The sequence below is a fragment of the Chaetodon auriga genome, chromosome 2 (assembly GCF_051107435.1).
Source record: "Chaetodon auriga isolate fChaAug3 chromosome 2, fChaAug3.hap1, whole genome shotgun sequence".
In the NCBI taxonomy this organism is placed as follows: domain Eukaryota; kingdom Metazoa; phylum Chordata; class Actinopteri; order Chaetodontiformes; family Chaetodontidae; genus Chaetodon; species Chaetodon auriga.
The window spans coordinates 3542198-3569311 of NC_135075.1; the positions used below are offsets into that span (position 1 = coordinate 3542198).

At 43.3% G+C, this 27114-nt stretch overlaps 2 protein-coding genes across 5 annotated transcripts in view; both read left to right on the forward strand.

The window, feature by feature from the left end:
* Window positions 1-20625, forward strand: part of plxnb1b (plexin b1b) — a 97503-nt gene extending 76878 nt beyond the window's left edge. For 2 of the 3 annotated variants that reach the window (XM_076750285.1, XM_076750296.1), the window contains 29 exons: window positions 1373-1481; window positions 3519-4475; window positions 5879-6013; window positions 6125-6247; window positions 6442-6535; window positions 6722-6888; window positions 7093-7244; window positions 7491-7596; window positions 7836-7972; window positions 8313-8489; window positions 8599-8827; window positions 8979-9221; window positions 9802-9981; window positions 10092-10240; window positions 11967-12067; window positions 12449-12666; window positions 12759-12937; window positions 13015-13081; window positions 13658-13804; window positions 13921-14086; window positions 14498-14601; window positions 14708-14792; window positions 15235-15401; window positions 15912-16072; window positions 16263-16410; window positions 16599-16663; window positions 16777-16852; window positions 16930-17004; window positions 17915-20625. In XM_076750285.1, coding sequence (XP_076606400.1) covers window positions 1373-1481; window positions 3519-4475; window positions 5879-6013; window positions 6125-6247; window positions 6442-6535; window positions 6722-6888; window positions 7093-7244; window positions 7491-7596; window positions 7836-7972; window positions 8313-8489; window positions 8599-8827; window positions 8979-9221; window positions 9802-9981; window positions 10092-10240; window positions 11967-12067; window positions 12449-12666; window positions 12759-12937; window positions 13015-13081; window positions 13658-13804; window positions 13921-14086; window positions 14498-14601; window positions 14708-14792; window positions 15235-15401; window positions 15912-16072; window positions 16263-16410; window positions 16599-16663; window positions 16777-16852; window positions 16930-17004; window positions 17915-18019 — 4822 coding nt within the window. In that variant the 3' untranslated portion in view covers window positions 18020-20625. The remainder of the gene's footprint in view (window positions 1-1372; window positions 1482-3518; window positions 4476-5878; window positions 6014-6124; window positions 6248-6441; window positions 6536-6721; window positions 6889-7092; window positions 7245-7490; window positions 7597-7835; window positions 7973-8312; window positions 8490-8598; window positions 8828-8978; window positions 9222-9801; window positions 9982-10091; window positions 10241-11966; window positions 12068-12448; window positions 12667-12758; window positions 12938-13014; window positions 13082-13657; window positions 13805-13920; window positions 14087-14497; window positions 14602-14707; window positions 14793-15234; window positions 15402-15911; window positions 16073-16262; window positions 16411-16598; window positions 16664-16776; window positions 16853-16929; window positions 17005-17914) is intronic. The other variant, XM_076750308.1, reaches the window with a different exon arrangement.
* Window positions 20626-20736: 111 nt separating this feature from the next.
* Window positions 20737-27114, forward strand: LOC143332635 (putative peptidyl-tRNA hydrolase 2). Of its 2 annotated transcripts, none has more exons than XM_076750323.1 (7): window positions 20737-21354; window positions 22159-22272; window positions 22627-22698; window positions 22810-22884; window positions 24686-24783; window positions 25436-25550; window positions 25737-27114. In XM_076750323.1, exons 2-7 carry the CDS (start codon window positions 22165-22167, stop codon window positions 25821-25823), a joined length of 555 nt encoding a protein of 184 aa, XP_076606438.1. In that variant the 5' UTR covers window positions 20737-21354; window positions 22159-22164; the 3' UTR covers window positions 25824-27114. The 2 variants fall into 2 exon arrangements, with proteins under 2 accessions (XP_076606438.1, XP_076606447.1); XM_076750332.1 differs by having other exon boundaries at window positions 21126-21261.

Here is a 27114-nt window from a genome sequence, read left to right on the forward strand (position 1 = left end):
TGTTGCATTACAAGTTTTTGTTAAACAAGGGTCTTCTCACTTGGGATGACAGGCAGACTACAGTATCTGCACATGACTGCTGCAACAGGCCTGGTCCACTCAACAATTCTGTTCATACTTGTTTATAAGTAGGACAAAACTGGTGAATGCCACAAATTCTCTTGAACCACTTGTACATGCCACCGAAGAACAAACCTGTTCAGATTCTTGCACGAGGCCTTTTGACTGTTTGACTTAGTTGAAGCTTCTTTATATAATTGTCATGTAAAATCAGACACCAGTAAGCCACTTTCAGAAGCATTTTCCCAAATGTGTTTATGTGAATCTGATAGATCTCATGCTCTGTCATGATTCACAGCCACAGGTTTGCTAACGTTTTGACTTTACCGGCATTTACCAGAGTTGATAAAGAGACGCTGTCACACATCAGTTTGGTGTTAGTACGTGTCTTTTTTTATGTCACCTCAAGACTGAGGTGACATAAATAATACCAACCACCAAGTAAAAGTGTTGCTCTACATTTCATGGCCTGGTCGTATGTCCATGTTGCTGTCACATTCCGCTCTGCAGAGCTTCTCTCGCTAACTGTTTTAAGCGAATCATTTCCGTCAGTAGAACGTAGCTAGCCTACTTGAAAACACTGAGCAGCAGCCTATTCAGTTTGCCACCTAGCTGACGCTAACTTTCATCATAAAAGTGCACCAGATAGTACGTCTTATCGGTTCAGACAGATTTTCAACAGGATTATTTACTCCCAGTCAAACTAAAAATAGTTCTGTTTACAGCATGGTTCACAGTGACCTGGGTCCTCTGGTGGTGAGGACAGTACACAGTATATGTCCATTAACACAAAGTCCAGAGGAAAGAAAGCTTTGTTTTGATAAATTCAGGACACTTAATAATAATGAGCCCTAATCAGATTAGCTGGAAGCGCTCTGCCTTCTGAAGATCACTGCGTCAAATGTTTGCTTGGTATCCTCTCTGATCTCCTTCACTGTGTTTCCAGACATGCCAGCTCTATCAGCCGCTCTCTCCCTCTGTCCGTGGCAGCTCTTCCTACCACTCTGATAAGAAACTGAGGCTCAATTCAATTAAATCACTGACCTTTCTTACCACTGGGACCAGATTGGCAACAATTGGATTAGTCTGTGTGATACAAGCTCCAGTAGCCGTCCCTCTCCCGTCTCCCACTTGTAGATAAAAAGCCCATACTTCTTCTCTTAGACCTCTCTCCACTTTGTCCTCATAGCTCCTAACCCCGACTCATTGTTGTCCTCCACCTTTGCCTTTTCTGTCACCCTGCTGTGAGTTCTGCCACAGAGGCTGTTTTTTCATGTCTCTAATCTGTGCATCCTCTTCTTTCTGTGTGCAGTTGTCGCGGTTGTGTTTTGAGCCGATGGGGCTGTAACTGGTGCGTCCACCAGCACCTGTGTACCCACAAGCCCACCTGTGAGGAGGGGGTGATCATCTACAACCAACATGTAAGTTACTCAACAGAAGACGTCAGATTGCACTGCACACAGTGAGATGTCAAATACAGAGTCAGACACGTGTGAGAGAAAGAATTTGTGCTCTGCAAGTATTTTAGTATTTTCATTTTGTATTCTAAATGGAAAGGTTGTGATTCCTAAAGGTATCCTGTGGGGTTTTGTCCTAAACAATTAGTTATGTCGACATGAAAGAGACTTGACAACTCGTTCCACGACTGCACTGGATAAGGCAAACAGATTGGAATGGATTCTGAATGAAACTTAGAGGGATGGATTCTCCAGTCCTCTTCTTACCCTTTAAATGATTTGGTCAACCAGATTAACACAAATATAAAACACATTTGTGGATCTCACTGAGAAGGTAGCCAACTGTTTTTAATGGTTACATAAATAACACTAGCTCTAAGCTCTGAAGTCAGTCTGTTTTTACAGTCTGACACTGGCACAGATATTGAGAACAAACACCTTCAGCTATACTGCCCACATTCTACTAACAGTCTAGAAATAATCAGAGTTGCAAATCTTCAGGGGCAGGTGTTTTTTTTTTTTTTACTGAAACACATTGTATGTATTCTGGAGACCTAACGAGCATGTGAATGATTTTTCTTCTTCAGAAATCATTTACAAAGCCAATTTTGTTTGAATATTTTGAAACCTACAGTGAATCTGCTGCATCGTGCATGACAGAGAGCAGCTGTCCTTTTCCAAACCTTTGGCCATCATGTTTATTGCATCATACCTCTGTGCATGTGTCCTCACGCAGTATTTGTAAATAAACAAAAATGTAACATTAAGGGCCGTCCACACCAAGAAGGAAAACTATCACAATAACTCTAAATATATTGTTTTAAAAAGTCAAAATCCATCCAAATTTTCACAGTCGATATGGTGGATGATACTGCGGAGAGCCTCATCATTGAGGTGAAAGAAAAACTCACCCTAACCCATCTCTATAAAGAAAGCTATCAAGAAGAAGGACGTCTGGGATGTAATTGTGCTCACCCTCAGAGTCAGCAATGAGTGTTTTGTTGTTATTATTAACAGACATGAGGAGACTTGGCTATTGTGGTATATACCCTATTAAACATTTATATGGCGTTATATTAGGCTGCCATCTTCAGATCTTTGGCACCACTGGCCTCTCTGAAGTTCATTTTGCCTGCACAGCTGGAGCATGCAGCACATGATTGGTGCCTGTGTTGACACAATGTTATCGTCCATCAGGGCAGATGCTCACACTCCTATCGCCCTTGGTGTGGACAGCCCTCTTACCAACATGGATTGTGTGGATCCTTAAGGCTTAGCAAAGACGCTGAATGCAAATCCTTCACACAAAACATTTGCATTTCATTTTGCTGGCACATTGCTGCCACCTGAAGATAAGAGGAACGCTGTCAAACAGTTGGTTGGACTGTGTCACATCACCCACACGCACACCCACATGTGACAGCCAAACCGAACGGGATGCACTCATAAACAACTGCTCCATAGCTGCTAGAGGTCGAAAACGCCACGGGATTCATTTCAGGTGGCAGAGAGCAAACAATGAGTAAAACATCAATTATGTCTGTTAACACACACGTTCTCCTCTTCAATCAACCGCTGCACAGCACAGTCACTCATTTCAGCTCCAAAATAAAACAGCTACCACACAGGAAAAGCCTCAGTTACTGGTTTAGATCTGGTATTTTCTCAAACTAAAAGCTCTTTAATGTGTTGGTCTGAACTCATACTTCTGAACCTGGTGAGTGTAGATGAATGGTCTACAGTTTTCCAATGAAGAAATGTGTTTTTTCCATGCATTCATCAGTACCCATAAATGTTTTGTTTTACTCACGTCAGCACCAACCTGCATTATTGTAACAATTATCATGTGTGATAAACAACAATAACACAGTAACAGCAGGTTATCTGTTTAACATCATGTTTAAGTTTAGTTATTGGTTATTTCCATTTTCCTTTGTCCATTAGTTTTTTATTTCTGTCTCACCCTGTCCTCATGTCTTCCCCGCCTCCTCCCTCCCCCAGTTTAAACTCCCCACCTCAGCTCCTCCCACAACCAAACCCATTAAAGTCATTACGACTCCCACTACCTCAACGGCTGCCCTGACAACCACCACCATGACAACCGCCACAACTACGCCATCGACAACAACTACAACTATCGCTACGACAACAACCGCAGCCCCTGTCACGATAGCAACCACTCAGGAGCCAACCACTACGACTCCACCCACAACCACCAGCAGCCCTGAGCCAACCACCCCACCCACCACCTTGCTCCCTCAGCCTGCTACTTCCCTGCCATCCACCACACCAGCACCAACTACACCTCCACCCCCAGAGGTCACCACCAGGAAGGAAGAGGAGAGTGAGGCAGGAGAGCTTGTTGTTATCACCCAAAGTGACACCAAAGGTGCTGCGGCTACACCCAGTGTCGACACGGGAGCCAGGGATTTGGAGCCTGTCACCACGGCTGATGGTCTAAGTGGAGATCTGGACCCTGTGATGCCTTTGATCATCCCGCCCCAGGAACCGGACTCCTCCCCCCTGGAGGTGATGACAGAATTGCCCCCCAGCGACACCCAGGAAGCTGAAGGAGCTTTAAGCCTGGCAGAGCCTCCCACCCTGGCCTCATCCGGCTTCCCGCTGCCTACGCCCTTCCCTGTGGGTGAACTGGATGACTCTGAGCACTCCCTCTACCTGGACCTGACCCTGACTCCCACTGCTGTGCCCACACAAGACTCCCAGACTGAGGCAGGGAGCCCAGGCACCGACCCTGAGGTTCTCCTCTGGACAAAAGAAGACACAGATGTCCACGCTGAGAGTGCCATCCTGCCAGAAAATGACACAGCCACATTTTCAGCTGCCACTGTGTTGTCAGGTGATGGTGAGGTGGACCATGCCCCCCCATCCTACCCCCACCTGCTGGATACTGACTCAGAGCTGGACTACCAGTATGATCCAGCCGACGCCTTCCTCCCGGTGAGTTCAGCCGCCTCCCTCCTCCTGCTCCTCCTTCTTCCTCCTCCTCTTCCTCTTCTTCTTCTTCAGCATCCTCCCAAAGCTTCCAGCTCCTGACTGGACTCTGTACTCCTGCTGTCGGATCAAAGCTCAGACAGACTTCCCTGTCTGCCCGTGTGTTCCCTGCTCTTCCTCTGCTGTCTTACACCTGTGTTATTTTGTTGTTTAACTTTTGCTTTATTCACTGATCCCAAGAAAAGCAGCTGCTCCAGTGTGGGCTGCAGTTTTTTTTTTGTTTAAACATATTTCACATTTCCTGATATTTTTTTTTTTTTTTTTTTTTGCACTTACAGCTCAGTATTACTTTTAAAGCCTCACTTTGAGCAGTAGCTTTTCTTTGAGGATACTGTGTGTGTTTGTGTGTGGTACACAGTATTTCTCACACTGGGTCATATTCTTGTCAGTGCAGACAGTTGAGCCGAGCATCTTAAGAAAAATAGAGTTTTGCTTGTTTTGATTGTTTTGTGTAAGTGTCTGTTATGTCTGATATGTGCCAAGCATCATCACAAACTTGTCCTGTGTCCACATGAATAGAATCAGATAAATAAGTTAACCAGACAGTTAGAGAAAAACCAACTTGGAAATAAACTTGTTTAATGTGTAGTGGACAAATAGAGACACCTGAAGACATGACATTAGTGGGTCAGTTGACATCACTCAGTGATATTCAGATGGAATCAGATATTCAAAAGTGGCATTTTTTGGTAACAGTTGCATTGTTGTCTAGTTATGATAATAATTAGTAGTAAATGAATGCTTTTATTTTGGACGGGACTCTCACATCAAGGTTTTAAGCATTTATTTTAACAGCACATATCTTAGCTGGGTGGTGTGGCTCTGCTCCTGTGCTCCTCTGGAACACATCTGACACAGACAGTCCTCTGGGATCACAGCCGCCCCCCCCCCCCCCCCCAGATATTTATATGGACTGCCAATGACAGTTTGATAATGGTCAAACATCCATAATTGGATCATGTCACTAATAAAAAATAATCTGTGCCTGTCTGAACAACTGAGGTTGATACTGACATCAATATTTCAGAGCTAAAGAAATCTTATAACCGTATTTCTGTCAGGCCCTGATTTCTGTAGCTCATTTTGTAGTGGTTGTAACAAGGGCCTGCACAGTTAAAAAAAATGGACTGACTGTAATTTTAGCACAATGTTTTGGACTAAAAGAAACAAGGTGTCAAGAAGAAGTTTTAAGGTCAGCAGTAAATGCTTAGCTGGATCTGCAGTGACTGTGCTGCCTCACCGGATCATATTGAAGTATTGTGTGTGCGTGTGCATGTCGACATAAGCAGCGTGAGGAGGAGAAGGCGTGTGTTTATATTTTGTGTGTGTGTATGTGTATTGGGCAACAGGGGGATGAGGGCTCCTTTGTCAGCTGGGGCTCCTCAGCTTGTCCCTGTGTGGAGAAGGTCCAGGGTTCATCGCTGCTCCCTGTCAGAGTGGAGAGGAAGATCACCTTACTGGCCCACAACCTGCACCTCTATCAGGTATACCACACACACACACAAACACACACACGTTCACTCACACACACTCAGCCTCAACACATGTCTGTTTGGCTGGTGAGCTCCTCACCAAACACTCGTTTTTGTGTTCAGGACACAGAGCTGGACTATGAGTGTGTGTTGGTCATCGAAGGACAGACAGTGGTGGTGGACGCCTACGTGGAGACCGATGACACCAATCCATCAAACTTTGACATCACCTGTCAACTACACCAGGTCTGATAATGCACTGTCACTCTTCATTAACATGTAACAAGCTGCTGTCCAGACAGGAATGTGCGCATATGAATCACAGTGTAGAACTTAGATCCAGTAAAAGTAATTAGAGAGGCAGAATTTGGCTGGCTGATAGTCTGACTGTGAAACAAATAGCTGTTTTAATGACACTATTGTTTGTATTGTTTGTCCAGTACACATACTCTGCTCTTGTGGAAGAATACAATGCCATGGTATACGTGAAGAGGAGGGACACCTTCCATGTGGACAGCTCTCCTGATCTGTATGGTGAGGTCAAAGTCGCCAGATTACATTGTACCATGTTGGATTTTATTATTTTCTTGCTGATTTTTTGCTCTCAACATACAGTTATTGTTCCCTGACAGTGCTTTCTCCAAAGACCCAACGCTAACTTAACAAGGCTCAGTGCCAACACCCTTAAACACTGACCGATACTGTCTGTTCTGCCCTCAGTGACTCTGTACAACTGCTCTGTGGGCCACTCTGACTGCAGCCGCTGCCACACAGCTGACCACAAGTATGGCTGTGTGTGGTGTGGTGGTGCTCACGCCAGCTGCTTGTATTCAGACACCTGCAGTGAACCTGTACAGCAAACTTGTCCTGCCCCAGTCATCCACTCTGTGAGTGCTGACCTTTCACCTCCTCACTTACCTCTTTACTGTGGGGAGACACAACATTTGAGATGCTTATAGTCACAATTTACGTTCATGCTTCAGATCAGAGCTTTTTCTTCACCATCAACTTTTCAAAATTGAAACTGAAATTAACTGGTGCTTATAAATGAATGAGATATAAATAATATAAAATGCTTTTCCTTCCCTCAGATTGAGCCACTCTCTGGCCTGTTGGAAGGCAGCACCATGGTGACCATCTCAGGCTCTAACTTAGGCCAGAAGGCTGAAGACATTCTCCACTCTGTGTCAGTAGCTGGGGTTCCCTGCACTGTTATCCCCAGTCTCTACGAGGTCTCCTCCAGGTACAGACAAACTGCCACCAGGGTGGACAGTTCACAAGTTTAATGTCTTTACTTTAATGTTTTTGTCAGTATTTGATTAAATCTTTTGTGGATTCAGATTTCTCAAAACTAATGACAACAAAAGCATGTGGGTCATTGCAAAAGTGTTATTAAATTTTTTATCAGCTTTATTAAACATTGCCAGGGTTCATGGGCAATTCTGTTTTATTAAGAATAACTATATTAAGAGTGATGTCTGTCTTCTAGGATTGTGTGCAGGACCAAAGCCAGTGGAGGAGAGAAAGTGGACCATGTGTCTGTTAAAGTGAGCGGAGGAGAGTTTGGTCTGTCCAGCCAGACATTCAGCTACCAGGTACATTAGATTATATTTAGTTGTAGTTGATCAGATTTCCTTGACTCGTGTGTGAAAGATGTGTTGTTGCGGTAGCAAATGGCTAAAAACAGCAACACTTCTAACCATAGAATGACCAGACATTTGGATATTGGCAGCTTTACTGCCAGTCTTCTAAATGTGTTTTCAGTGTCCCTATGTGATCCTGAGGTTGATACAGTTCTAACCACCACCTTCTTCCACCCTCTTTTCCCTCTCAGGACCCATTCGTGATGGGGGTGTCTCCTGAAAGGGGGCCAAAAGCTGGAGGAACGTCCCTGACAATCACTGGCAGAAACCTGCTGACAGGACGTCCCTCTGACCTCACCATCACTGTGGGAGGAGTGCCCTGTAACATGTAAGACTCTGTCTCTCTATCTCTCTCTCTCTCTCACACACACACACACACACACACACACACACACACACACACACACACACATACACACACTGACATGATTTACTGGTTGATTGTCTGTTGTTGAGTCAAAGTTAGCTTTAATGGAGAAACTGTTATTGCTGCTCTTTCTCTCTCAGTCACCGCAAAGACTTCTTCATTTAACGTTCCCTCTGTCAGTCTGACCTTTGACCTCCTTGTGCCAGGAGGCAAAAAGACAATTTCACTCTGGGGTCAGTGAAATATCACATCATTTATTAATCAGTCTGTCCTGTGTGCCCTCTCCTCCTCCTCTTCTCAGTGTGTCAGAGGTGCAGAGCTCCAGTGTTCAGTGTGTGACAGGCAGCAGTAATAAGACAGGAGTTCACCGGATCACCCTGCATTACGGCAGCAGCCAGCGTCACCTCCACACTTCAGCATACCACTACACCCACAACCCCAACATCACCCATGCCACACCAGCAAAGAGCTTCCTGGAGTGAGTCTGACAATCTGACCTTCATCTCTGAACCTTCACCTCTTGTTCCGGTCCTAAAAAGTTTTTAGGTGTGTAAGTGCCGTGAAATGTAAGTCTTCTGTCTGTTTAGTGGTGGTCGGCTGATCTACGTGTCTGGCCACAACCTGGATGTGGTGCAGGAGCCCCGGATGGTGGTGACCGTCTCTCCATTCGAGTCAATCAGCCAGAATAAAAGGAGGAAGCGAAGGAGGAGGAAGAGGAGGAGTGGAGAGCAGGGGGAGGGCAAGACTTTGGGAAGGCCAGCGAGGATGGTCCCTGACCCTGTCTGTCCTGGGGACCCACTCTGTTCTGTCAAACAGGTCTGTGTGTGTGTGTGTGTGTGTGTGTGTGTGTGTGTGTGTGTGTGTGTGTGTGTGTGTGTGTGTGTGTGTGTTGGTTTGTTATTTTTAAACTAAAAGCAAGTTTCTTCCTTGACTAAACACCTTTTCTACACCCTCCCTGTCTCATCAGTTCATGGAGCGCTGTGAGGTGAACTCCTCTTCCCTGATCCTGTGTCGCTCTCCTATGGTGGACTCCTCTGTCTGGGGGTCAAAGGTCACTGTGGAGTTTCTGCTGGACAACCTGCGCTTTGACTTCAGCAGACTGAACCCCCAGAGCTTCAGCTATGAACCCAACCCTGTTCTGCGGCCCCTGAACCAGCAGGACCCTGTAAAGGCCTACCGCTACAACCCTGGCAGCTTCATCCAGCTGGAGGTCAGAGGAGAGGCAGAGATAGACAGGCAGCTCTGGAAGTTGTTGTTTTACTAAGAGAAGCAATGATGATGATGTTTAGCACATAAAGCACAGTCATGAATGTACAGCTCAGGCAGATGGGAGTTCCCTTATGAGAATTATCCAGTCTTAGACCTGTCAGGCTGGACAAGTCTACATTGACATACAACTTGTTGGCATAACACACAAATGACAGATTACCAAACTAGGACAGGTTGTCTGATAAAACGCAGAAATGCATTAACATAGCCTTGAATTCCATACTGGTTTATCATGTCCTACTCCCACAGCCTAGCTTGTTAGCAGTGGTATTTGTCATTGTGGTAGAAGAACATAACAGTAGCGTGCAGAAAATTATTATTATAAAAACTAGGTAATGAAACATTGTTACAGAGAAGGATTGACAAAAAAATGCAAGTCAAAATCTGAAGCCATGTTTTCTTCTTTTGAATATAACAAGATTTTTTAGTATAGCCTGAAAATTTGCCAAGAAAAAAACATAAGAACGGATAGTGAAAGCGGATTGAGATAAGCTAAAAGTTCCATCTGCATGTGTTCTCAGGGAGAAAACCTGGACCTAGCCATCACTAAGGACGAGGTGGTAGTGTTGGTTGGGGAGGGTGTGTGTGCTGTTAAGACCCTGACCAGAAACCATCTGTACTGCGAGCCGCCACCTCAGCAGCCTGCACCGGTACCCAACGGCAAGAAGCGAGAGGGCTCCGACAATCTGCCTGAATTCACTGTGAGTCCTCCACACGCTCACTTTAAACCAAAGAGGGTTTTAGCATTTGGCTGGGATTGTGAACACTGCTGTGAGTAAGGAGTGTGTGTGCGTGTGTGTGTGTGTTTCAGGTCCAAATGGGCAACCTGAACTTCTCCCTGGGTAAGGTTCAGTATGACAACCTCAGCCTGTCCACCTTCCCCCTGGAGGCTCAGATTGGAGTTGGGGTTGGGGCATCCATAGTAGCCCTCATCGTCCTCATCATCGTGCTCATATACAGGTCAGTGGGTGGACCGTGTGTGTGTGTGTGTGTGTGTGTGTGTGTGTGTGTGTGTGTATACTGTGTAATTGAGTGTAGAGAAACAAAAATGACACAAGAATTGGATCAATTTGATGAAAGTTAAAGGTACCCTGCAGAGTTTTGACCACTGATGGTGCTATAGAGCAATGTTTTGGTGAGTATTGAGAACTGAATAGGCTTGGTAATAAACATCAAGACTGAATAACAACTACATTGTAATTCAAAGTCCCTCTCAGACATGCACTTCATGAGGTAAATGTGATGGCAATTCAACACGTTGGTCTCGGGTTCAATTCCAACCTGTGGCCCTTTAACTGCATATTGTCCTCTCTCTCTTTCCCTCTCTAATACAGGCCAAAATAAGGCCCAAAATAAAAAAATAAAGGCTGCAGCAGCACAAAGTTATTATGCACAGAGAGAGAATGCACTTCTCATTCTGTCTTCTTAAGACTGCTCTGATACATTTATCATTTAATTATCATCCTTAATGCACACCAAAAACATTTGAATAAAACATGAAACACTGTGAGTGAGCTAGTGTTAAGTTGTTGAGATGCCTCTCATATTAGATCAGTTGTAAAAAACATGTTTTCCTCTCACAGTGTGTGGCAGAGGAGGTGAAGCCCTTGTATGGTGATAATCATCAGACCAGCAGCAATCACTCCCAATATCTTGTCTTTTCATTCATACCAGCTGCATGTATGAACCTATGAATATCCAGCAGAACACTTAACATACAGCATGTGAGCAAATGGGAATTTAATTGGTACCCCAACTTTATGTCCTGTCAGAAAATGTATAAGTAGATTCAGTGTGAGAAGAAGGGGCGAGCTTTAACTAAGTTTTAAAATCCACCAGTGACCTGTGAGGAAACAGAAAATACTCTCCCTCCTTCTTGATATTATTTTCTGACTCTACATACAGCAAACATGATCCCCTTCACGCTCTACATGCTAATAATGGTGCAAGTATGTGCCTCTTTCTCTAATGATCATATCATGTCTGAATAAAGCCATACAGACACTTATGTCTGAGTAAGAAAAAGCCATCATTGTAACGGATGCATGAAGCCACCAATGGTTCACATTCCTTGTCTGAAAAGGGCTCAACATTAGCATTAAGAGTCATACAGCAGTCAGCAAGCTGACTCTGTAATGTCAGTGACAGCAATGTCTTTGTCAAGTTTGCTAGCATTAGCTAACATCAGCCATGATAAACATCCAGTGTAATCCAGTGTTAGTCGTCTGTACATCCATGGGCACATTGCAAACAGGAACTGCTGCTACTAATGGTGCCATTTTGCCAAACTGTAAGTAAGTATAGGCTAAAAACACAACAGCCTGCGGCTAACTGACTCCATGGAAACATAATTCCTGTTAACATCTCCCAGAGCATTATGGGACTGCAGCTTTAGTTTTTAGTTTTGTCTGTTTTGAAAAGTGGCACATTGAGAACTGCGGGATCAGATGAGGACAGTCATCTTTGAGTGTTACCAAATCAGGCAATGTTTCCATTTTCTGACCCAGCATGACCCCACAATTAACCCTGATCCTTACTGGTGGGGGGTTGTTGGGTCAAATTACTTGAGTCAGTCTTTTCACAGTTTTGTTGGATTGCCACTAATCCAGTGTGAAACTGGTATTACTTTTCCTCTCTCCTCTATCCCACCTGACTCCCTGCTCCTGTCTTTGTCGGTGTCTGTCAGGAGAAAGAGCAAACAGGCCTTGAGAGACTACAAGAAGGTCCAGATCCAACTGGAGAACCTGGAAACCAGCGTGAGAGACCGCTGCAAGAAAGAGTTCACAGGTAAGAGTGTGAAGGGAGTCAAGTAACGTGACTAAGGAGAGCAGGAAAGAGAGGAAGGAGGTTGACAGAGGAGAGCCAGAGACGGAAGAACAGGGTTTATTTTAGTTTGTGGAGGCCGACAGGTTCACTGTGTTTTCACACTGGATTTATGAAATGATCCCATTACATCACACCTCCTGGATGAAGTGTTCCTCACGTTACACATGGCTGCTGCAGAGGACTTTAGATTTAGTCTGCCAACACTAACCAGTGTCAGTCTTCACCAGCTCCAATCTGAACACGGTTCCCAGCATGCATTTTGAATATTACATGTAGTGAAAGCTGCAGAGCTTGCAGCTTCACCTCCTGATCTCTCTCCCCTCCTCCTCCACCCTGACTCAGACCTGATGACAGAGATGATGGACATGTCCAGCGACCTCGTGGGCTCTGGTATCCCTTTCCTTGACTATCGGATGTATGCTGAGCGCATTTTCTTCCCTGGCCACCGGGAGTCCCCACTGAGGCGAGACCTGGACGTTCAGGAGTGTCGCCGGCAGACGGTGGAGCAGGGTCTGGTGCAGCTGTCCAACCTTCTCAACAGTAAACTCTTCCTCACCAAGGTAGTCATCACTGTCATAAGCAGAGAGAGGCTTTAAGACAAAACATGCATTTAGAGCAGAGGGATCATTTGCCACTCTTTTCTTCCTCTCAGTTCATTCACACTCTGGAGAGCCAGCGGACTTTCTCTCCCAGAGACAGAGCCTACGTGGCCTCCCTGCTGACGGTGGCACTGCACGGCAAACTGGAGTATTTCACCGACATCCTCAAAACTCTCCTCAACGACCTGGTGGAGCAGTATGTGGCCAAGAACCCCAAACTGATGCTGCGACGGTACGGAAAGTGGACTGATGAGCTCAAGTGTTTAAAAGCTATTTAGCAGTGATTCAAACTGTGTTTTTTCTCTGCAGAACAGAGACGGTGGTGGAGAAGCTGCTGACCAACTGGATGTCCATCTGCCTCTATGCTTTCCTCAGGGTCAGTCAAGACATGAGACATGAGTCCATGTGTCTGCTACCATTGCACTGTGAAATGGAATTTCAGTCAGATGTTTGCAAATAGAAGGGACACGGTGATAAAAATCAGGAAGTCTGTGAATAAGACACAAACGTACTGCTCTGTTGGCTTTGAGAAAAACACGTTCAAGTGTAACTTCTTTTTGTGATCAACTTTTTATTAGATCACATTTCACACCAGAGTGCAATACAATACACAAGACTATTTACACAGCTGATTGACATCAGTGACACAGGCTTTTAATGTCATTCTGCTGGAAGCTTCAGGAAATAGCTGAAGAATATCTGGTGAAAATATGAAGTCCAGCTTTTCCTCATACAGTTTGAGCTGCAAACATTTCAGCCTCAACAAAGTGCCGCGTCAGTGATTTAAAGGAGTCTGAAGAATGTACTTGTCTTTGTGTCCATGTCATTTGAGTCCTTCATTGTCTCCTGCAGAGTGTGTTAGGCCAATACTAATTGATGTCACTGTGTGTGTGTGTGTGTGTGTGTGTGTGTGTGTGTGTGTGTGTGTGTGTGTGTCTCTGTGCGCGCGCAGGACTCAGCGGGGGAGTCTCTCTACATGCTGTTCAGGGCCATAAAGCACCAGGTAGATAAAGGACCGGTGGACGCTGTGACTGGCAAGGCCAAGTACACGCTCAATGACAACCGCCTGCTGCGAGAGGACGTGGAGTACAAGACCCTGGTGAGAAGAGCTCTGAATTTCAGCAACATTATTGTTTGCATCAAATGAGGGAATCCCAGACTCCCACCATGACCTTCAGGCCTTCTCTCACCCCTCCTTTTTTTCTTCTCCTGCAGACTCTGAATGTTTTGGTGCAGGGTGGAGGAGTGAACGAGACCCAGCCACTTCCCTCCAAAGTGCTGGACTGTGATACCATCACACAGGTGAAAGAGAAACTGCTCGATCAGGTGTACAAGGGCACCTCCTTCTCCCACCGACCCCACGCTGACTCATTGGACCTGGGTGAGAATCCATAACACAGCCAATATTCAGAGCAGATTTATTTACAGATGAAATCCATTTGAGTATTTTTGCTGTTGACACTTAAACCTGCTGCTGTAAAGTGAGAGAAATTACTAATTGGTACACTTCAAGACCTTTGTTGCATTTGTTGAGCTGTGGTGCCCCCTACAGCAAGACAACAATAACTGCAAGAGGAGTTCATAAGTGGTCTTTCATCAAAGTTATTATGTCTTTAAAATGGCAACATCAGCCGTTCATACTGATAGAACTGCTGGGCAGCACCTGTGCATGCACATGTTCCATTGTTTATCTACTTTTCTAAATGGCTGCACCAACAGGCATGTGTGAACACACACACTTTGATGGGTTACACACACTGTGCTGACCGTCTGTCTGGTGTCTCTTGTTCAGAGTGGAGGTCTGGTGTTGCCGGTCATCTCATCCTGTCAGATGAGGACTTGACGTCTGTGGTTCAGGGCAGCTGGAAACGCCTCAACACTCTGCAGCACTACAAGGTCAGAGTTCACGCTCTCCCTTCACGAGAGATGTTTTACCCACTAAAGGTAAAATGGAGGTTTGTGGTCTAGTAATGCTAACTGCATATTTTGTGTTGTTTATCAGGTCCCAGACGGTGCAACAGTAGCGCTGGTTCCTCGTCACACCAAACACATTCACCATGACAACCACGACTATGTGGCAGGAGAGAGTGAGTTAATACGACTACAGTTTGCCATTGTAATAATAAATAAAACCATCCAGTCATTCCATCCAAGACGACTCTGGAGTCTAAAGCTGGATTTTACGTCGCAGGCTTTGAAAAGTTGTGGTGCTTTAGGGTGTTATTCAGCCCAGGAAACAGGAAGGTCCCTTCAAGTCCTTTAAACGATAAACAACGAAACTACAAAGTGAAAACAAGCTGAAAGTAGTACTTTCATAGCAGTATAGCACAGTAGTATTTCTTATTTTGATTTTTTCATTACCTTAAGTTTTGATATTTAAAGTAAATCTATCTATAAATATTCCCATGATTATTTTCTGACGCAAAAAACCTGACAATGATGAGCTTTGTGTATATCTGATGGTGAAGCACAGCATCACTGCTCAGTGAATTATACTAAATATAGCTCTGAAAACACTGATCTGTGCAGAGACTCCAATGCTGGAGGATGCAGATGAAGGTGGAGTGAGGCTGTGGCATCTGGTGAAAGCCAGCGAGGAGCCTGAGCTCCCCAAACACCGCAGAGGCAGCCTGAGGGAGAGAGAGAGGGCCAAGGCCATCCCCGAGATCTACCTGACCCGCCTGCTGTCCATGAAGGTACAGACACACACACACACACACACACACAGGCACACACACACACACACACACAAATGGAGGTTTCCATACAGCTGTCAAGACAGTTGATTTTCAGTGTGCAATTACAATTACTCGGATCCGGATTATCCGGATTATGTAATTTGGATATTTATAATACAGAGTACATCTCTGAAAATAAATTGAACAATAGGTTTTTTTTTTGGTTTTATTTTTTAAACAAACATCACTATGTAATTATTTATACAACCAATACAGAACATTTTCAAAGGCTAAACTATTTTTCCATATCAAAATAGTTTTAAAATATTTCGTGAAGTTTGATCAGAATTTTCTGTTTCTATTCAGCTGAGTGAATCATAATAATTCATAAGGGAATCCAGCTGCAATGGTCACTTGTATCCAAGTGGAGATTAACAGCGTCCCCCACTGGCTGCAGGAGCCCACAGTCACATACACTCGACTCCTTCCTGTAATATGTTCATGTCCTTCCTCCTTCATGTTCTGTAGGGGACGTTGCAGAAGTTCGTGGACGATCTGTTCACAGTGATCCTCAGTACCAGTCGTCCTGTCCCGTTGGCTGTCAAGTACTTCTTTGACCTGCTAGATGACCAGGCAGGACAACACGGCATCTCTGACCCAGAGACGATACACATTTGGAAGACCAACAGGTACATTGTAGACTGGAGCTGTGTGGTCACATGACAGGATGAGGATGGCACTGACCAGGAATACGAAGGGTTAAAAGGATTTTGCCCAAAAAGATATTTGATCTGCTTCACCTAACTACCAAACACTGCTTTTAAGTCTTGAAACAGTATGTCAGTGGTTATAATTCTCATGTCTGCTCTGTTTCTCCAGTCTGCCTCTGCGTTTCTGGATCAATATTGTGAAGAACCCTCAGTTTATCTTTGACGTCCAGGCCTCAGATCACGTGGATGCAGTGCTCTCTGTCATCGCCCAGACCTTCATGGACTCCTGTACCATTGCTGAGCACAAGCTGGGACGGGTGAGGGAACACATACAAGATATACTTGTGCATTGGAATTAAAAAAAAAAAGAAGTTCAGACTCTAAATGTTGTGTCAGTTGCTGGTAAATCAGGTGGTGGCTTTACAGCAGTCACAAACGGAGCTGTGGTAACCTCCTGTCCCTCCTTCTGTCTTTGGTTCTCATTCTCTCCTTTCTTTCTGAGCAGGACTCTCCCATCAACAAGCTGCTGTATGCCAGAGACATCCCACGCTACAAACAGATGGTAGAAAGGTGGGCTCAGATTTCATTCAAGCTGATTAAAACTTAATTGAAACACTGCTGATTAAAGCAGTGTTTAATGTCAGTCACACATGTGAAGTTGACTGTAATTGTCATTGTTGCAGGTACTATGCTGACATCAGGCAAACCATCTCAGCCAGTGACCAGGAGATGAACTCTGCTCTGGCTGAACTGTCCAGGGTGAGTACCGCCACACCGCCACAGTAATGACAGACACAGAATACAGACGCACACTAATCTGATGGTTTGCATTTCAGAACTACTCTGGAGAGCTGAACTACCTGGTCGCACTGCACGAGCTGTACAAGTACATCAATAAATACTACGACCAGGTGCGTTGACCACTCCGTCTTACTCAGCAGTAGAGGTGTAACAGTATATAATGGCACAATGTATAGATGTGAGTGTAGTTGAAAATGTATCACAAAAGACTCATTTGTGTTTACACTAAATTACACAAAATTCTGTGAAATATCAGACGTCACAACTTCTGCCTGAAAACATAAACTCCTGAAAATGTAGATACCATAGATACTCATGAAACCTCTAAAATAGAGTACAAAACCAGCATCTTCATCAAATCAATGAAAAGTTAATTTAGAATATCAAACAGCTAAATTCTCCTCACTATTTTACATGTTTTTTTTTTTATGTATGCCCTGTAAAGAGACCTGAACTAATAGCAAAGTTCATTCATTCATTTCAAAGATGATAAAATGACAGTAATATCAAACACCAACCTGTTTTACACGTGTACAGGTGGAGGATGCTGGAGCGCAGTGAAAATCAAGGAAACATAAATGCAGCAAATGTAGAATAAAGATGAGCTGACCTCCTGGTTGAAGCTAAACCTGTGACTGAGTGTTGAATAAATGGGTGAATACATCATCCTCTGAAATTAAATTTGGGCAGGCAAACAGCCATGAGGTGTTCTATCATACTTCCACAGAACCATTGACATGGCTGACTTTTATAGCCCAAAATCATAAATCACTTGTTTGTCTCAGAAACATTTGCAACACACAACACCCTCTATCCTTAGATCCTCATTTGGGTGAATTGGAAATACAACTACTAGTTTTCATTCTGAAAACTGGTCATTCAGGAGTTTGTATTTTTTACTTTTCAGAACATTTCTGCTTACAAGAATGATGCACCTCATTTTTGTGTTTGTCCTCTCTCTTTTCCTCCTGTCTACCTCGGTCTCTGTCCACCCCCGTGCCGTCATCTTCTTCTCATCAGATCATCACAGCGCTGGAGGAGGACACCACGGCCCAGAAAATGCAGCTCGGCTACAGACTGCAGCAGATTGCAGCCGCCGTGGAGAACAAAGTCACTGACTTGTGACAGAGGACACACTCACCGGAGCCACGGCGAACAGAGTGTGTGAGGAGTGGGAGGTGAATGAAGAGACTTGCACCCTGCAGGTTGAACTGAAAAGCAGGAGAGCAACAGACTGACAAATGGCAAGCCTTCCTTTCAGGAGGAGGGTTGGAGTCGAGGAGCTGCGAGTTTTTGAAGAAACTTTGTTCCACACGAAGGATCAGAAGATTCAGGTTGGCATTGAAGTCTGGAGTCGGATGAGGATGCGTTGGTGACTTTAGTCTGGACAGTCTGAAGCTTTGAGCTCCTGTAGAAGTGGGTCAGCACATGGACACCAGACAAACCTGGACAAAGAATGGAGGTGTGTGAAAGACACCAGTCAGGCCTGCTGTCCCTCCGGTAACTTAATGAAGAGATGTTTGGAGAAGAAATGGAGTGTTTGATCCCTCCAGAACGTGTGCTGGACCTCAGACTTTGTGGTCCTGCACAGCTCTTGTGTAAAAGAAAGCAGCTGGTCCACGGTCACCTGATCTGATCTGATAGAACTGATAAACGGGGAATTTTATGCCAGTGTTTTCCCTCTGGAGTGAATTTCATGAAGCGGTACCTCTTATGCCTTGTGTGCTTGTCGCTGCTGTATAGTCAGAAGTAATTCCTTTGTGTGTGTACAGTGATTTGTGTATGTGTGTGTGTACAGTTATTCATACTGCCCTGGTTGTTCAATCTACACCTTGTATTTTCATATTTCTGGTTTCTGGTACAAAGTATTGAAGTAAGTGGGAATTATATTTTAGATGTTAAAGTCAGCAGTATTCAAACAGTGAACTCAGCTGGAAGACTTTTTTCTCTGAAATAGACACAACATTGTTATGACCCGCTTTACTTAAAGCAAAATGCTGAGAGTTTAATAAGTCACTGCCGCTCTCTACCTCAGCCTGCTGTGCTGCATCAAACACTCCTCTTTTCTGTAATGTTGTTGACCCAACACCAACACTACTGTGTACAATTCAACCAGCTACAACTACCAGTACAGCAGCACAGATCTGCCCTCATGCACATTTACAGTAACACCTGCTGGATTTCTCATTTGTAGTAGCGCACGCACACGCACGCACACACACACACACACACACACACACACACACACACACACACACAGATACAGACAACCATACCATTTCAGACACTTCTAGTTCTTTGTCATACATTCTATATTTCCTCTGTGTGAAATTGGAACCTGCTCATTGGAGCATTTTAAGGTACTTAAACCCCGACTGAGTCACAGTTTACTGTTTTTGTTCCTTGCTTTTTTTCTTATTCATGTGGATGTGTCTATAGTGTACAAGTCACTGGAAAGATGTTAGAGGAAAAACAAAACTCCTTCCATAAAGAAACTCATATTAGTGAAGTTAGTGGGCACAGCAATGTTTTATTGTGTCGGTCAGTCATATTTCTATTTTATGCATTTTTAACATTCCTTTTAGCTTTTGAACTGTGTAATAAATCATGCTTCACCGTGTTCCGCTCCAAGCTGAGGTCATGGTATGTGTCGAAACGTTTCGGTCGTGGCATCGTGTTTGGTATACAGTTCTACAGTTCTTGTATTGAGCACAAGGTGGCGTTGCTTCATGTGCTGAAGGTCTGTATGGCATTTTGTTCTGTCCAGTCGATACAGGCTTTGTATTGATTATACTACTATTGGTTCAGTAGGTATAGTTGATCTCGTCACACTGTTCTGCCTTCAGTTTGAGCACAGAGATCTTATTATACATGAGCTAATATTTGCTTTTCTTATTTAAATGACAAATGACTGAGATGGCTTTTGGGGGTTTTGTAGGGCTGGGGATGGCTGGGCAATAATCGATGGCAGTCTTCTGTCAAAAGCCTTTGAATAATGTTTCCTATAGCACTGCCCTTTGTGTTTGGGGTTTGGGCTTCATTTAGGTTCATATTTAGGTGATGGTCAGGCATCGCAGAGATCACTGGTCGGGATCAGGTTAACGCAAGGGGAGACCCAAATCAACCCTGACACAAAGCTGGCAGTACCAAAATAATGAAGTTGTTCAGTACCTTTGCAGAATATGTGCACATTTTCACAAAAACGTCTCAATGTCACATTATATCTGTAAGAAGACAAGACTGAGAACCTGCCAACGTTGATGTTGAATTGTCTGTCAATACACCAGTCAGTGCAATAGACCCAGTTTAGTCTGCACTTAAGAAGTAATAACATCCGTTAACCAAATCAGTGCTAGTGAAAAAAGATGATCTTTTCACTGTCATGTCCCCCCAACTACCATTCTACATTACTTAGCACACACAAGCAACCAATGACTCATATGAATGGATGATCTGCTCTGTCATACACTGTCAGTTCAGACGGGGATGAAAGCTCTGTGATGATAAAGACAAGCTATCTGAGGGAAAACTGTAACTGTTATTAGGCTGTATAAATTTGGCAATGTAGAGCAGGCTCTGCAAGGAGCAGTTTTAAGGATGTTTCTTATTTTGTGTGTTAATATCATTGTACATACTGATCTTTAAAATGTAACTGTAGTGATTTAACCTGTTTAATAAGAGAAGGTGTAACTTCTCACAGATGCTGGTGTAATAAAGTATTCTTAAAATGATATGTTTTTCTCTTTCTTTGAAAACATAATATGAATATTGAGTCCCTGCAGATGTCCATATGTAAGTGAGTTCTTTAGGGCTTGATAACTGACCGCGTAATCCAAAGTGTCAGTTATTCGGGGCCTATTTGCTTGGAGCGATGTGCGTTCATGTGGCCGGAGTTACCGTGGAGAGGAGGCTGCTGAGATGTGGTCAACAGTCAACACCTGTTTAACGAATATCTCCTGTTTCTTCGTTAACCACGGACCTTTGCACACAGTCTGCCATTGCTCAGCTGCAACAAGATAAAAAGGAGCACAGTAGCCTATATCCTAGCCTGGTTAAAAATATTAGAGGGGATTGACATAGTGAGTCGGGTCAACAAATGGCACAATTCTGTAATCGTTATGAAAATATTTGCTTGAGTACTGAGTGAGTTTTCACCTGCCCGCGTTCGTGCTTACGTTCATGATAGTGGCGATTAGGTTGCATGTCCTTTGTGCGCGCGCATGCTGTCACCACATAATTAATATGACCAGAAATCCTGTAGCACCACACCGATCTGATTCGACAAGAATTAGCATCCTGCGTCAACAAACATAAGGGTCTACGATGGAGTGAATCTGAAGACTATACCGCCTGGAATCCCACTGAATGTAATTCCATATTATAACACAAACTGTGAAGTCTCAGGCGAAAATTGAAGACTCCGTCATTGTTCCTGCTGTGGAGCTAGCTGCGCAAAACGGGTAAACTATAGGCAACTTGCTGGACTGATGCTAGACCAGCTAGCAGTAACGGGAATGCTAATGTTAGCTAGCTTTGTGATAGCAGCTGTTGAGCAAGATAGGTTGCATTAATTAACTGTCGGGTTGGCATTAACGTTAAGCATCTTTGTGCAATTTGTGAGATGTTGAAATGCCTCAGCTGTCCAAACGAAAGCTAACGTTGCTCTTGTTAGCTGCATTGTTTCCGATGCTAATTTGAATGGTGTATACGTTAACGTATTTGGTGAGCTAACAACTGTCAACGACATAGAACTAGCGGTTAGCTACATTAACGCTGTGTGTCGACAGCAATCAAGCAGCTAACGCATGACTTGTTTTGTTACACCTTTTCGCTGTCTGGAAGGTAAACGTTGTTTTAGTTATCTTAATGTTCCCTGCTTGGACACGAGGAGAGCGTCAAATTGCACTTAATTTTTAATACGACCTTGTTTGAAAAAGCACGTCAACGTACGACATTTTACGAAATGGTACAGTTCAATTAGGGTTAAAGCCCATTGTGACCGCTTGTCAGTATAGCCAGATGATTCTAGATGCTACAGCTTCATTTCGTGTAATTCAAGGCCTCGGGCCTCAGTTCATTCGAAGAGCATTCGTGTTTTTGCTATGAATAAGATTAGAAGAATTTTTGAAAACGGACATTGATATTTTTGTGGGCATGAGTTACATGTTACTCTCATGTGGCAAATTTTACCGACAATCCCAACGTAATTTCATGTGGGTGACTTCTGTGGAGGATGCTCATAGTTGCTGTTTTCCTTATTGCAGTCAAGAATGGAGCCATCAGAGCAGTCAGGCCCAGATTCAGGCTCTCAGGATGTCAACCCAGTGTTTCTGCAGCAGCTCAGAGAGCTGGACATCCCAGAGGAGGCAGCCAAACAGGTGGGACGGCACACTCGGGGTGGGCTGCTGGTATCAGAATGTTGGCTACGTTCACTGTATGACTGGGAATGATGCATTTTTCTGTGGTGACTTGGCAGTAAACAGGACTGTTAGTGTCATCTATTCATTCAGGACTTGCATAATTAATTGAGGTTATATCTAACAGCTCAAAACTACCAAAAATTGAATATCCCAAATAATAATTACCAATTATCAAACCACCTATTAAATATGAGGTTTTTTTTTAATACATGTATTGCTTAGTTTATATTTGTCAGTCAAAATTATGAAATGACCATACTATAATACACTGTTTTGTTCTAAGACCATTTTCATTGTTTCTCACCACTTCAGGCACTTCTGCACACTCGGAATGTGTCTGCCGAGGAGGCGGCCATGTACTACTTCAACAAGCTGGAGAATGAGGTGCCCATAAGCTAGCCTTAGTCACCACAGGTACACCTTGGTACATTAGACCTTGTGGAGTTTGTCCAAAGCCAAATCTCAGTGTCTCTTTTTGTCTGTTCGGACCCTCAGGAGGAGGGAGATGATGACCTCATGTTCAAGATGGTGTTTGTGGTGAACATGGACCTTGCCATGGGGGTTGGAAAGGTGAGTCCAGTGGTGCCAGTGTGGACTCTGTGGGATATGTGCTGTGTTCAAATACACAATGCGTCCTAAACTAAGTGTTTTCATGATATTTAGTAAAGGCCTAGTCGTGGTTTGGTCCTCCACTGACTACTGAGGAAGAACTTCTTAGCCAAGCTAACTTTTAAGCTCTTACCCCTATATTTAATAACATCTATCCCAGGTTTTACAGTTATGTAAAGCTGTGGCTGTGTGTGTTCTGTTATTTCACAAAGCCCGTCTTTAATTTGCATTAGTATGGAATTTTCCAGGTTCCTCCAATAACACTGACCAGGTCCTCTGCTTTTTTGATCTAAGTTGGAGGAGTTTATGCTCACAACAGTTACACTGAAACAGGGATTGTAATGATTTCATGTAAAGGTAGTTTTTAGGTTGAGTTTGCATTCTAACAAGGGTTGGGTGATATGAAAGTTTATATCACAGTATTTTGTTTGCTTTTAACAGTGACGGTATATATAACAGTATTGCAAAAATAAGAAGGATACTCCACTCAAAACATGATTGTTCCTCTTATCACTCTATTTGAAATGGAAGGAAACATATCTTTTGAGAAAAAAAAGACTTAATAAACAAATTTGTTGTTTAGCTCCAAATAGGGTTTAAAATGAGGTATGAACCTACATGTGCTTTGAGAGAAGTAGCCTGCCCTGTAATGTAGGTTTATTAGTGAATGTAATGTGATTCATTCTCAGAGATCGACAAGGGGTAGGATTATGCATCTCAGCAGCATTTATTTAGCAGAAGACCAAAGTAAAGTATATTATATAAATACAACAGTCAGTTGTACCATGGCGTGTCAATCAAGTACATTTACATACAGCAGCAACAGACAAATACTGACGCAGCATGCAGCAGAGAGGCTTTCCTGTGACAACAAAACCAGCTGAGCTTGTGTTGCAGTATGAAGTGTGGGGATAACGTTAGCTCTGGCTATGTGAGATGACGCAAATACTTGAAAAAGCAGTTTTCTACATCTAAGCTACTACTCTGGTTATTTAAATGGCTTCAAATGAGAGTTAACATTTACACAGTTTCTCTTGACTGTCCCTCAATATTAAATACTCCAACAATGCTCCAGCATGTTGGTCCACAATAGATGCTACTAGCTGCTTTAACCACAGAATGTGCTAATGTCAAATTCAACAGACGAACTAGCAAAATAAACAGTAAAGCAGCATAAGAATGCCAAGTTACATGTTCTAAGTTTGAAGTCGCAATCGATCCATCTTTGAGCTTCAGTTTTGAAGTTAATCCTGTTTGTATTGGCCATTGAAGCAGTCTGAAGCAAAATCATTGGCGCACACATATAGCCAGAGAGATTTCCAGTTGTTGTTGTTGTTGTTGTTGTTGTTGTTGTGGGGTTATTTTCATGAAGTTTACTGGGTCCTCACTTCCACGGATGGTGGGAGTAGATGAAGACATTTTGTGTTGGTTCTTGCATTTAACCACAGATACATTGATGTGTGTTGCTAGTAATGTTACCTTCCAAATTTTCACGTTATGGGAGTCAGCTTTATAGGGAGGAAATAGTTACTGCATGTAACTCTAGTTCTGAGTACGTGTGTAGCCCTCTACCTGCTTGTTATCACAGTAACAGTGAAGAACATTTTTAATATGTTAATATGTTTAGCGTGGTAACTGAAGTATTGCAAAATCCATGTTGTGGTAGAATGTGACCCCAATGTAACGCCCACCCCTATTTTTCACTCTGGAATCAGTATCGTAATCAGATGTGTAGGTGTGACAATGCTGTGTGTTTGTGCAGGTGGCAGCCCAGGTTGGCCATGCTGCTGTGGGTTTGTACCAGGCTCTGCAAGAGAAGAACAGCTGGAGGGAGATGGCCTGGAAGTGGGACCACAGTGGGTAAGGCCTGTATAGTATATTAGTAGAGAAGAAATGCACTGAATAGCTATGCATTTGTTAGGAGTATGTAAGTACATCTTAATTTTTGATCATGTCAGTTAATTAGCAAAGCATTAAAATGAATTTACTGGTTTATGCTGCGCAAATTTCAGTATTATGTCAGTCTTTGTTAATTCACTGTAAGTAACCATGAATTTAACAAGTAAAAAAGCAAAGCATTAGAGTTGCAAGGAAGTAACTTAACAATTTAGAAATATTATCAGTAACAATCTTTAAAAAATCTTGACAGTCCCATTGTGTCAACTTTTAATCTTGTGCAGAATTGTAAAGTTAGCCCAGTTTTTTCCTAAGATACCATGGCAAAAATATGGAAATAATAAAAACTCTGATATCTTGCACATCACAGTTTTCATTTCAGAAGGACCACGCATGTTCTAGTGCTTCTAGTTGCACAAATCCAACATTTTACTTGAGTAACGCTCCAATTTCTGAAGTGTTCACAAGTAACGCTTGTTAAGCGTTTAATCAGACATTGAACATTTTCTTATATACATCTAGTGCCAGCATTTATAACATTGCTGAATAATTGAGTCTATTCTACTAAACAGTAACAATGAAAAAGTACATTTGTATGGTGTTGATGTTGATACAGAGCCAAGAAGGTGGTGGTCCAGGGCACCAATGTGGCTCATCTACTGGAGCTGCAGGCCCTAGCCATGAGCCTCAGCCTGCCCACTTACCTGGTCCAGGATGCAGGGCTGACCCAGGTGAGGAAAGAGGCCATTTTCAAAGATGTTTTGTGTGTAAATGTATTTTGGAGACCCAGTAGTCATTCCCAAAATATTGTCACATTATATTTGGCCAATACAATTGATTTTGTCAGTGTGGCACAGTGCCTCGCTATGAAAACATGAAAATTGGAGCACTGAACCAACGCCTCTTGTCATTGTCAGGTGGAGGCTGGGTCCCGTACTGTCCTGGCAATCATGGGTGAGGAGGAGATGGTGAACAATGTCACTGGGAGTCTGAAGCTGCTCTGAGGGGCTTGAACCCACAATGGGAGAGGCATGGCTCTGCAGTGCCACTGAGCAACCAGCAGAGGGCAGCATTTCCCAGCAGCAGGGAGAGTCTTGGCATGCAAGAGTGTAACAACCTTTTAAAAAGACCTAAAGAACAGGGGGAATGTCCTAACACCAGAAAACAAACACTCTCAGCCATTTGTTTCCCTTTCATTCTTAGTCGCCGCTTAGTCGGCCGTTGAGAGCAGGAGGGGTGAGAGACCGGTTCTTTACAGGCGAATGAGACGAAGGCACTCTTTTTGTGGTGACCTTTCCCTTTTTTGAACAGGCCACCTCCTTAGAGGAGTTTTGTTAGAATCTTAATCAGTTTTCAAACACATCTAGTCTGTTGTCCAGTTTCTCATATGGCAAAGTCAAATTGCGTTTTTTGGTGGTTGACCAATATTGTATTTATGCTTATTCAAGGGGCTGTGTACTGTAGCCTTATACATGATAATGATTACACCCATAGCAGATGTAGTATTTCCTGTTGGACCCACTACTCCTGAGTGAAGGATAACTTATCAACTGATAACATGTGAACACTCATTTTTGATGTTAAAATTACTTTGTGTCTGTATGCAACTGTTCTCCCAAAGATCCCTATCCTGTAGACTCAGTAACATCACTTCTTATTGATAAATGGCTATATTTTGTATACATATGCCTGTTAAGGCCATATACTGTATAATCTGTGGTGTGCCATCTTTAACAGTATGCACAGTTACTGGACTTTATTGTATTTTTTCTTTCAGCAAAAGGAAAGAAATATTAAGTCATAATTTTTGGATTTATTGGTAGAATTTGATGAGATTTGAGCTCGGCCTAACTTTATGCACTCTGACTGCTATTGTGGATTGTTTACAATAACGAAGTTGATTAATTTACAGCTTGAAAGAAAGCAGATGATTGTGTGTATGACAGTTGTTACAGATGTGGTGAATAGTCTTGCACACTAATAATAATACACAAAGAATGATGTGAGCTGCTGTTTGTCTATGTTCTCACTAACAAATATTTGTGACCATGAGCTGCCACTCCCAGAAGTCTTAGTTTAATGTTAAAGATTTTATTTGTAACAAATCTTGAAAGAAAAAAAGACAATGTGACGCATGCAACATGAAATGCATATTTGAAGAAACCCTTGGAATCCCAAAGTCATGTCAATTTTAGTAACATGTCCACACTTGGATACCTCCTGTGTTATACAGTCATTTGTGTGAGTATTTCAGACTATGGAGACAATAAAAAATGCCTCCAGATGAAGTCACAA

Coding starts and splice junctions, on each gene's coding strand:
- LOC143332635 (XM_076750323.1), top strand. CDS start 22,165: ATGGAGCCATCAGAGCAGTCAGGCCCAGATTCAGGCTCTCAGGATGTC. Junction 22,273..22,626: donor CAGAGGAGGCAGCCAAACAG/GTGGGACGGCAC, acceptor TCACCACTTCAG/GCACTTCTGCACACTCGGAA. Junction 24,784..25,435: donor TGGAAGTGGGACCACAGTGG/GTAAGGCCTGTA, acceptor ATGTTGATACAG/AGCCAAGAAGGTGGTGGTCC.